The following is a 12,356-nucleotide window of genomic DNA, read 5'->3' on the forward strand; positions in this document are numbered from 1 at the left end:
AAATTATGTGAAACAATATGTATATAGACAAATATAGCATAAATATTTACTTATGAAGTGTTTTTGTTTTTGTTTTTCTTTCTTCTTGTTACACTTATCCTCACTCCATCAATATATTAATTGAATTTTTTTAGGAAAATAAAAATATAGAATTTAAAAAGTAAATATTAAGGATGGAATAATAAACATATACTCAACCTTTCAAAAAATGTTATATATAATCAACATATATTACATTACTATACATTCAAATATTTCATATATATAACTTCCTCTTGTTGATTGAGTTGTGTCAATGTATTTATCAAGGATTTCTGTTGTTTTATACTAGCATATGTATTTATGTGGCAAATGAAAGAGAAGATTTAGCTAGAAGCCAAAGAACCCACTATTTGACCAAATACTCTCTACACTAGTGAAGACAGAGGAGCGCCCACCAAGAAAAATGAAAGAGAAGTAACAATCCTAGAAAATGGGATATGACGCATTCACACGTGGGTTTTATAGCCAAACGGGTATGAAGCGTGTTTGTCATACATGACTAAACTCCTACGGTCCTGCCCCCTCTCTCTCTCTCACACACACTTTCTCTCTATAAAAAAGGTTTGCAAATTTGTTGCAACTTGTTCCCATTCCTTGGAAGAAACAAGAATCATCCCCACCTTAACCACTCTCTTCATTATCATCTTCGCCTTCTTCTATATATTACTGTTACTTTTCGATCTAGTTAAGGTAACAACATCATCTTACACTTATTTCTTCACACTGGTACTCCACTTCAGTCTCCATCTTGGGATCTATTGAAACCGCAGCTATATATATATATATATATATATATTCTGATTTTATTTCCTCCTTAGCTTTTTCAGTGTGACTCCAATTAATTTCTAAGGAAGCAAAGATTATTAAAGATGATGCAAATCTCCACCACCAACAAGTACTTGCCTGAATTTGTAAGCATACCAACCCTTTTATTTTGGGTCAATGTTTTCATTTGTTGCATAAATCTGATGAAAATTTCTGACCCTTTAATTTGATTTGAGCTCTTCATAGGGAATGGATGAGTCGGTTTTCTTCCATAATCAATACCCAATGATGGATTCATCAACAATCACATCATCTCCAACACCATGGCCGCAGATTAATCTTGATGATATTGACTTCAACCAAATCCAAGAGTCCTTCTCTTCAGCCTCATCCCCAAAGAGCTACACCTCAAACAAGCGCTTCAACTCTTCTTTCTCACCAATTGAAAGACCAACTAAGCAACAAAAAAATGCTTATAGCCATGGGATTAGTACTAATACCACTACTACTACCAGCAATGAATTCATGGTTCCCAAAGCTTCTTCCTCTTCTTCTTCCCAAATCATCTCGTTCGAGCAGCACTCGAACGCTTCTTCGGTTGCTTCCTATAACCACCATCATCAGCAACTCTACAATAATAACCCTTCTTCAGATCAGGGTAACCATGTTTTGAAGCCCAAGACTGAGAGTGTGTGCAGTGAGAATTTGGATTTTGCCAGTGTGGTTTCTCAAGCTGATAAGGCCAATAAAGGTTCCGCGGGGGCGGCCACCACCAGAAACCCAACTCAGGCCCAAGATCACGTCATTGCCGAAAGAAAACGAAGGGAGAAGCTCAGCCAGAGGTTCATTGCACTTTCCGCCATTGTTCCTGGACTCAAGAAGGTACTATTTTTATTTTTGTCTTAAATTGCACAAGTATCGCTCCTATTTGGTAGAGATATAACAATTCATGTCCTTTATCTTGGAAGTAGTATTACATACGAATGTAGAACCATTGATAATTAATAGCATGATACATGAGAGTTGTTTCTACTACTAAAACGTTTAGAAACCATTCTTAATAATGTTCCTAGTTTTTAATTTCAAATAAAAATAAAATTTCAGCAAGGAATAAACTAGACTTCATAAAACCCCAGAATTCACAATTTAAAACCATGCATCTTCTATTATTGACATTTGGTGCATAAAATATATGTTATTAGGTCACCTCAAAATCTTTGTGAATTGACCAACTGATGAACACTCGCAACAATAAGTCAAGAACCATAGTCATGATCAATAATCTAGAATGAATTTCATAACAACTCACTTAGCTAGAAATTCGCAACATTTGGATACAAATACAGATCTAACTTTACTTAAACCATGTAATTAACCATAAAATTACATGTATATAACATAATATATTTGAACATTTTTTATTAGAAGGATGAATTATTCAATGGGTTTCATGCAGATGGACAAGGCTTCTGTATTGGGAGATGCTATCAAATATCTGAAGCAACTGCAAGAAAAAGTGAAGATTCTAGAAGAGCAAGTTGCTGAAAAAACCGTAGAATCCGCAGTTTTCGTGAAGAGATCCATCCTCTTCGCAGAAGACAATGGATCTTCTTCGGAAGAGAACCCGGAGATAGAAGCAAGAATTTCAGGCAAAGACGTTCTCATTAGAATCCACTGTGACAAACACAGTGGAATAGTGCCAAAAATAATCAACGAGATTGAGAAGCATGATCTCAGTGTTCAAAGTAGTAGCTTCTTGCCCTTTGGGAACAACTCACTTGACATCACCATTGTTGCTCAGGTAAATATAAATTTCAACTTCAGCTTAATTAATTTATTGTAGATGAATAATAATGTTCATTCATTAAATCAACTTCAAATTACAATTAGTTAGTTAATCACAAATAACTAGAAATAATACCACAACTTTTGATTCAAAATATATAATTGTTCAATTTGGATATTTTTTTTACAATTTTAAATATTTTGAGGGTAAAAATGAAAATAGTAAGTAATATTTATTATTTTAATTTTTTTATAGAAGTTCATAAAAATATTTCAAAAAATAAAAACATTAAAATAAAAGAGACTCATATTTTTTATTCATAATTGCATATTTTAGAAATTTTAATGGAAAATAAAAAAATTCTAAAACAAAATCATGCCTTAAATTAAAGAGCTTAAATTTTAATTATCATGATTTAATCTATTGGATATATTTTCCCCTCCATTATAAATTTTCACACATTAATTATTTTTTGTTACAGATGAAGAAGGAATGCACCTTGACAGCAAAAGATATAATAAAAGGCTTAAATCAGGCTTTGAAGCAGCTGAGTTGATATTGATGACTACACCAAAAATAATGAATAATAATAAGCTTAATAATTAATTTCACAGTAACCATTTTTTTCATCGCAGTGCTTTCTTTAATTTTTCTTCTGTGATATGTTGACTATTCTGGTGTACCTTAATTATTTCTCCATACACAGTTTACTTGGATCAGTGCTGAGTTCAACAGAGATAAAAGGCCAATGTGGTTTTTTTGCGTAGTTGATATGTATAGAGGAATACTATATGGTAGGCTACGTTAATATACGCCCCCACCACAATGGCATTTTCAATGTTCATATCTTAGCAACTTTATCTTTTTTTTTTTTTTTTATGAGGGAATTTTTTAGAGGATTTGACTATTGTGATAGACCTCTTTATTCCCTCTTCCACGTTGTGAATTATAATTATAGAGCAGGCTGTGTTTTTGTATTGGTCCCATTTGTGTCGGTTTGTGCCTCTGTCACTTTTGTATAAAATTACTTTCAATTATTGATTGGATATTGGGTACTCTAGAACCATTTTAAAAAGATAAATTGCGTTCTAAAAAGATATCATGATTAAATTTTTGTTGACTATGTTAAAAAAAAACGTTAAATTTTTATTGATGGCTCAGCCGTCGTAAAATTAACTCGTCGAAAAAAAAAATTTTTCCAGCCAAATTACCAAAGCTTCATAGTTTAGCTACGGTTTATGGTCGTTGGTAACTTATCATTTATGATGAGCCGCCAATAAAGCTGAATGTAATGGACTAATTTATAGTATTGTTATATATGTATACTATTTTTACTATATAATTCTTTGACAATAAGATTAAGTATGATTTATAGGTGTGTTTATAGATCAGATCGGATCGATCCGTATATTCGCAGTATTTATCTAAATTGGATCCGAAAATTGTGGATATAGATACGATCCACAAAGATATTGATTGGATCAGATCAGATCAGATTCGCACAGTGATAGAATCGGATTGCAGATTTTATGTAGGTATCCGTATATCCGCGAATCCGTAAAAATAAATAAATAAATAAATAAATATTTTTTTTATGTTTTATTTTAACTAATAATTATTATATATGTAGTATTATTTTATTTTTTTATTTAAAAAAAGTATATTTAATACTATTTTAAAAATAAACATGTTTAAAAGAGTAAAAAAAAGAGGTGTTATTGATTTTTTTAAATAAAAATAAACTTTTAAAAAGTATTTTTATGTTTTGCAGATATATCTAATATCCGATCCGATCCGCAAATATGTGGATGGATCGGATCCAAACTAAAAAACTCGGATATTGAATTTGATCTAATTCGATAATTTTAATATGGATCGAATCGAGATTTTGGTTATATCTAATCCGATGGAATTTGCGTTCACCCCTAAATTGATGTATGATGTTTCATTACTTTATAAAATACTCTTGTTTGCATATCAATCTATCTCACAACTAATACAATCTATATAACTAGGGACGTCATGATCAAGTTATGTTGATGATAAAGATAGATAATGTTTTGCTCAACAGGTATCAAACATTATTTTTTATTTAGTTTATACCAAAAATAATAGTATGAAACAATATCATTGAATGTCAATAAATGTAAACTTTGATCTACTTGGAAGAAACTGCATACGTATATATATTTTTAATTAACTACAAGATCAGCAAAAGATCTCATTAGGGTTTGATAATGAAGTGTTTCTTTTATTAAATTGAAAGAGAACAATAATAATAATAATGTGATGACATGGGCCCCATGATTCGCTTGCAATGTCAACAATCAACAATGATAATCCGCCTGTTTTCCAAATAAACTTATATATATATATATATATATATATATATATATATATATATATATATATATATATAAGTTTTTTAAAAATTTTAACATTTACTTTATTTTCGAATTTTTTTTAATTTTTTTAAACTTATTTCAATAATTAAACCCGTTGTTGGAGTTAACAGAAATGAAGACATATCAATTATGTAAAGCGCTTCTCAACATGAAATTGACCTATTACCCTATATCAATTTTAGAGATAATTGAAAACATATTAAATAAAATGTTTGTGGATAAAATTAAAAATAAATGTTATGGTTGGAGATGAAAAGAAAACTCCAGCAACTATTTTTGTGAATAAAAATTTTATTATGCTGAATACTTTTTTCTGTTAAAACTAATGAATACAACAATTTTTTAATTAAAAATAAATATTAAATGATAAAAAATAGCTAAATGTCATATATTCTTATGAATAATTATATAAAAATATTTTTAAAGGAATGTGACCTATTTCTATATAGTAAAAGTATAGTAGGTTTAATCATTTAATTTACTATGTAAGTATGTTTTGACTTTTGAGAGTATCCTTAATATGGTTTTTATTTTAAAAAAAATTACCAGTTATAAATTTCAGTTTGTATAATTACTAAATGAGAATTCTTAACATGTTTTGAGAGTATTCTTCTGGGTGAATTTTTAATTTTATTATTTATTTTAAATTTTTTCTACATTTTGGTAAATTTTAATTATATTTCTAAACTTATGTATAATGTAGTTTAGGAATCATGTATTGTGATACACGTCAACTTAGAATTAACACTTAAGTATCTACGTTATTAAAGACACTTTTATAATCTATCCAAGTTATATAACCATAAATGCCCTTGTTAGAAAACTAATTTAAATATTTACTCGTATATATATGATTATGTTTTTCCTATTTACTTTTTTTAACACCTCCAATTAAATGATTAAGAAGCAAATGCACGTGGTCATAAGGCAAGATATATCACCTCCAAGTTCCAAGACAGTTGTCACGATTGCAATTATCACTAAATTTAAGCTTAATTTTCTTTCATTAAATTTAATTTAATCACTTTTAGTATATTATATACACTTATATGATCAGATAAATGCACGTGGTGAATTCTACCAAAAATGCACGTGGCTATAATAAGAAAAATACTGCAAGACAGTTGTCACGATCAAAAGGTATAGGTTTATCAAAAAGTGGAAGTGATTTTATTTTCACTAATTATTTTTTTATTTAATGGATAAATTAAAATGGTATGGTACATTGATATGAGTTAAAATAAATGTATTTTATAAATATGATACATAATATAAATCGGTACTTCGATTTGTATAACAAAAAATCATTATTTACGACTTTATAAATTATAATTTTTAATTAATAAATTTAAATCATGACTCATATTTTTTTATTTCTTTTATTCTATCTGAAATTGTGATTCACAATTTTTGTTTATTTTTTTAATTTTTGTCTTATTTAAAATTGTTATGCACAATTTTTTTTATCTCATACCACTGTATTACATAAAAATATTATAATATTAATAAAAAATACTAATAACAACTCAATATAAAAAAATTAGTCTCTTATTTTGTGTATTATATTTTCTATTCTTTTGCAAAATCTTTTTTTTTTAAATTCATTTTTAAAATATCATTCATTTTCTAATTTTAACTTTGAATTTTTTTAATTAAATTCATCCTTTAAAGATTTTAAGTTAGTCACATTAATTTTTCTGTCATTTTTGTTACTATTAACATTAAAATTTGTGGATATAACAATTTTAGTAACACCAATAAATTTATGCATTAAAATTTTTTGATTCAAAATTAATTTGATCTAATTTCATAAACTTATCATATTAACAGCCAATTAAGATTATCAAATATATATTATAGTGTCATTTAACGTATAATATTAATAAACTTTAATGTCATGAATAGCAAAAATAACAAAATAACTAATATAATCAATTTAAAATTTTTAAAAAAAAATTTAAATAAAAATTTTTTTTATAAATTAATTTAAAAAATAAATAATCTTTTATTAGTAAAAGTAATCATTTACTCATTTATATGAATTATTACAAAAAAAATAAAAAAAGAGACGGAATCTGGATAAGCAAATAGATAGAAGACAAATTATATTAAATAATAAGTATACAGGCCAGAGGTGAGCCCTACTAAAAGAGTTGGTAACAACATTAAATTTTGGTAGATTTTCAAATTTTTCTTTATTCATTTAGTTTGATGAAAATCCAATATGAACATTTAGGATCCAATCCCCGAATAGCTGCGGCAACGTCCCTTTCGTTATAAACAAGTGAACTAAATATCGAGTAATAAATACTCAAGCAAATCCTTCTCAAATTGAATTTCTAGAATCATCAAGTTAAAACAATATTTTTATCAGAAGCCCTAAATTAGTTGAGATCGAATAAGATCGTAATAATAATATTTTTAAATTATGTTCATTCAATTTAATATTTTTCTCGTTTAAAATTAAATATCATTTAAGATTTTAGTAGGCCTATAAAAAAAATTAAAATTACGCACTATGTAAGAAACAATTATATTATTTTGATATAAATTTAAAACTCTTTCATAGTAATTTATGAAATGATCATAAATTAACAGGAACCGCTTTTAGAATTGATCGGACCTAAATCAATTAAAAAAACTAGTTCAACGGATAAAAAATGTCTTTCACTTATAAATGATAACTATAGGACATAATACAATCCCATATACATTAGATCAACCAAAAAATGAGGCTGATTGTTTTACATATAAAAAAAAATATTGGTGATACATATGAAATGGATATATATAAAATATTTATACTGGTATGATATTCATGCAAAATGCAGGCTATAATTTAATTTTATCTTTTTTTTTTTAATTTTAATCCAGCAAAATATAGGTTACAATTAGCGTTTTAATATTTTTAAAACATACAACCTGCAAAATGCAAATTGTATTTTACCCTTTTTTTTCGAACTTCACAAAACGCAGAAATATTATTTTTTTATTATAAAATTTGCAAAACTCAAGTTGTCTTTTATAAAGTGCAGTTTGGATTTTGATTAAATAAAATATTTTAATTCTGAGAACTTTGTCTATAAATATCATTGTCATTCATCTCTCTTTTGTATTTATAATTTTTTTTGTGATAATTAGTAGTGTCAAAAAAATTTGAGTAAGATGAAATTGAGATTATGAAAGGTATTGCAAATTTGCGAGTGTATTATAATGGTGAGATCATACCAAACAGTCAAACATATACGAGGAAATAACTTTTATTTGTTAATGTCAGTTTTTTTTTTTTGTTATTCCATGCACCATGAGTTTTGTAGAGTTATAAAATAGTCTTTGTGAAAACATATAAAGTCATATTTCAAAGAGGGTGAGCAACATTTTATATAGGAATGCTGTACAAGTATTTGGTGGGATACAGTTTCAAATAATGTCCATCACTGACGACGCATGTATGCAGAAGATGTTCTATATTCATCAACAAACTCAATTTTACGTGTCGATGATAGAGTTGTACTTTGAGTTTGAACAACATTTAGGGCCGGACACGGTTGGCGAGGAGGTAAATATTGATGAACTCGGAGATATAGATTGGGAAGAAGATAACAACAATAGTAAAGAGGAATTCGAAACCAACTACAAAGTCGATGATGAAAACGATGACAAAAACGAGGCAGGCGATTTGGCGATGCAAAATAAAGCAGATGCAGTTGTCAACCAGCACCCTTTTGGTGTTCCCTCTTTTATGTGAACTCTGGATCTCACAGCCATGCATGCTTCGGAATTTTCTGAGTATGCGAATTTGGATAAGTTATGTTTCTTAATTGAAGTTAGCATTATTGTTTCTTTGTTTAGCCTTGACCGACTAATGGTGGTTCGCATTTCATAGGTGAAGGCAATGTTGCAGTGGAAAATGGTGAGTTTAGTATTGGAATGGAATTTGGTTCTAAAGAGTCGGTGATCTCTACAATCAAAAGATACACTATTTCTAGAGGAGTTGATTACACTGTGTATGAGTTAGAGCCGCAGACATTCTACGCAAAATGCAAGGGATATGATACAGGATGCGATTTACTTATCCGAGCTAGCTTGATTCGGAAGAAAGGTTATTGGGAGATCAGGAGATACAATAGCAAACACACGTGCACCATGGGGATGATTTCACAAGATCATGCATGCCAAGTTGGAGTCAGACATGATTGCAGATGCTATCAGGTAGTTGGTTGAAGTAGACCCATTGATAAATGTAAAATCTATTATTGCAGAAGTTCAATCTAGGTTCAATTTCATTGTAAGTTACTGCAAGGCTTGGTTGGCAAAGCAAAAGTTCGTTGCAAAAGTTTTCGGGGTTGGAGAGCGATAAAATCTGGGGTTAAGGTTGGAGGCGCCACCAAGCTGCTTTGGGGGCTAGGGTTGGAGGCGCGACCAAGCTGCTCTGAGGTTAGGGTTACATTGGAGGCGCGATGAAGAAGCAGGGTTAGGGTTGAAGGCGCGATATGATGAAGAAGTTGTAGTATGATGAAGAGTGATGAAAAATGTGTAAGTATTGGTGTTAATATATAGTGAAGTGTTTTTGCTCAATATATTAAACATACTCTATTGGCACGCTTTACAATTGTCACCGTATGATTGCTCTATTAGCATGCTTAACAAAAAATATGGTTAAATCTCTAACCAATTGCCACCCTCATAAAAGCATGACCATTGACCCTTTTGGCCATGCTTTTGAAGCGTGACAAGAAAAAGCATGTCCAAATCTCTAATCAATCACCACCCTCATCAAAGCGTGGACACTTTTGGCCACACTTTTGAAGCGTAGCATGAAAAAAGCATGGCGACAAGCCTTTTTTCTTGTAGTGAAAATTCAACTAACGTGATATAATTATTTCCACCATTTTTTAGGCATTTTGAATAAACTTAAGTAGTACAAGAGAAAATTATTAAAAACTAACTTGATTTAAACAAGCTTTTTAGTGTTAAAGAGACATTTTTTTTCTAACATTTTAGCCTCCTTTCCATTTTCTTGATGACCAATGCTCAAGTCTCCACATTCTTGAGATTTACCCTTAAAAGATTACCTGAATAGCAGATGGGAAGCTCAACCTTATTACATCCCCAGAACGCAACATGGTTGGTCGGTGGCCTCCTTGTCACAATTCATATCAATGATCACTGATTTTTGAATCTGATCTTCAATCCCAACATAAGTTCAAACCCCTTCAATAATCTCCTATAGTTCACCACTAATATCAGATCACATGACTTTATTGCGTCCTACCTCCAAAGTCTTTGTATCTTTTTGTTCAAAACTTCTCTAACTAAGACAAGGAAAAAAGGTGGCAATGGGTCTCCTTACCTCAGACCATACTCCAACCTAAAAGGTTTTATAGGCACCCCATTCACCAGAATTGACATCGAGATTGTCAAAGGACACACCCCAATCCACGATATCTACTTCTCCTCGAAACTCATCTTCTAAAGAAAAAAGTCCACAAAGCTCCACCTTATCTTATCGTAGGCCTTTTGAAAGTCAAGTTTAATAAGCCATGTTCGATACTTCCTCTTTTTCACCCAAAAAGATAGTTTCATACGCTATCAAAGTCCCATAAAAAATAAATCTTTTTTCCTCTCACAAATGTTGACTAAACCTCCCCCACTAGCTTTCACATAAGAACCCGCAATCTGTTTGCTAGTAACTTCAATATCACCTTATATAAGTAACCCAACATGCTTATAGGTTTGTAATCCTTCAAATCCTCTATCCTTCCTAATGCTCTTGAAATTGAAGTCATTTGGTCTTGCCGCTCTAGGACCACAATCCAAATTGCACTTTTAATCTCTTCATAATCGGAGGGTCCTTTTTAACTAAGTTGCTTTCGAACTAGCTATTGAATTTACAAGAGTAATATCAAAATCAATGTTAAGCTGCTATTCTTTTGAGTATAGCTTCCTGAAGAACCTCCTAATTTCCCTTTTCACCTTCTTAGGCCCTCTAAACTTTCTATCACTAATCTGAAGCTCCTCAAAAATCCTTTTCCTTTTTTCGGACGTCACAATAACATGGAAGAATTTTGTTTTTGTCCATGCTATCCGCAAACTTTGAACATAACAACTGCTTTCAATACAATTCTCTTCTAACATACCAACCTTCGTCCATTGACCTAAGGATCATTCTTCTTGCTAACGAGCATTCATCTACTTTTCCATCTTTGTTAACTTGTCAATTTTCTCAATCTTTATCTCTAACATTTCAATTTTATGCTCATTCACCCCAAATTTGTCCTTGTTCTAAATCGTTAGTTGCTTCCTTAGGCTCTTTAATTTTTTCATAAACATTTATCTCCTCAAATATTGGTCATTCATCTGTACCACTTTCACAAAGTTATCATGAGTTAACTACGTGCGTCTGATGCCCTAAAATGTTTAGGACCTTTGTCAATATCATCAGTGTGCACTACCAACAGGCAGTGGTTCGACAATTTTCTAAGCAGACCCTTTAAGTTGAGGCTACCATAAGCTTTCAAACACTTCGGATCCACAAAAATCCTGTCAATACAAACACCGAATTTTTCACCAACCCACATGAATTTCTGTCCCTTTAATCCTAGTTCAATCAACTCCATATGGTTCACTCAGTCTCTAAAACTCACATTGCTCTAAGAAAGCGAATTGATGCCTTTCCTATCATCCATCTCCAACACTTCATTAAAATTGCCACCAAACAGTAGTGACACATCACAAACCCTTTTTAAATCCTATAATTCTCCCCAAAACAGCTCTTCCTCTTCCTTTGATGTGGCCCATCGACTACACAAATTGCACAAACCAACTTTATCCCCTTCATCCTACCTATAACTGCGAGCCAACTTCATCTTCCTTTAAGAATTCTCGCTAACTCTAAAAAGCTACAACACCACCTAGAATAATACCCCCTTTCATAGTTAATCCATTTCTCCCCGCCCAATCAATATCAACAAGATCAAGACTCTCTACGTTCGCATAAAAGTCTCACCATCTCTAATTTTTCTTTTTCTCTCCCTCAAACCCTTAAAATTCTAGAATGCATATGTTTCATTTCAGAAAAATAAAAACACCTTATCTCAAGAATAAAAACAATGACGAATGCTAATTTATTTTGAATAAAGTAAGAAGTCACTAAAAAAAAAAACGGTTAAAATGGCATTTATATTAAGGCGGTTTTAAAGAAACGCCATAATATCGAAACATTATGGCAATTTTTACTACTGCCATAATTGGTTTTATATATTTTGGCGGTTCTGGTGATTATGGCGGTTTTGAACCGCCGTTTTCACACGCATATAAAAAGAAAGAAATTGTAATCCCTAGGCTCATTCAACGCC

General features: G+C 30.5%; 1 protein-coding gene across 2 annotated transcripts; it reads left to right on the plus strand.

Moving 5' to 3' along the window:
- The first annotated feature begins 596 nt into the window (after positions 1-596).
- LOC112720571 (uncharacterized) lies at positions 597-3,639 on the plus strand. 2 transcript variants are annotated; one of them, XM_025771555.2, is made up of 5 exons: positions 597-732; positions 861-953; positions 1,054-1,689; positions 2,264-2,608; positions 3,075-3,639. In XM_025771555.2, exons 2-5 carry the CDS (start codon positions 912-914, stop codon positions 3,147-3,149), a joined length of 1,098 nt encoding a protein of 365 aa, XP_025627340.1. In that variant the 5' UTR covers positions 597-732; positions 861-911; the 3' UTR covers positions 3,150-3,639. The 2 variants fall into 2 exon arrangements, with proteins under 2 accessions (XP_025627340.1, XP_025627341.1); XM_025771556.3 differs by having other exon boundaries at positions 870-953.
- Positions 3,640-12,356: the final 8,717 nt, after the last annotated feature.

Source organism: Arachis hypogaea, chromosome 11, assembly GCF_003086295.3.
Source record: "Arachis hypogaea cultivar Tifrunner chromosome 11, arahy.Tifrunner.gnm2.J5K5, whole genome shotgun sequence".
Taxonomy (NCBI): Eukaryota; Viridiplantae; Streptophyta; class Magnoliopsida; order Fabales; family Fabaceae; genus Arachis; species Arachis hypogaea.

Excerpts from the sequence above, each read along its gene's own strand:
- LOC112720571 (XM_025771555.2), top strand. The coding sequence starts at position 912 with ATGATGCAAATCTCCACCACCAACAAGTACTTGCCTGAATTT. Across the intron at positions 954-1,053 it reads ACAAGTACTTGCCTGAATTT|GGAATGGATGAGTCGGTTTT; the intron begins GTAAGCATACCA and ends AGCTCTTCATAG. Across the intron at positions 2,609-3,074 it reads ACATCACCATTGTTGCTCAG|ATGAAGAAGGAATGCACCTT; the intron begins GTAAATATAAAT and ends TTTTTGTTACAG.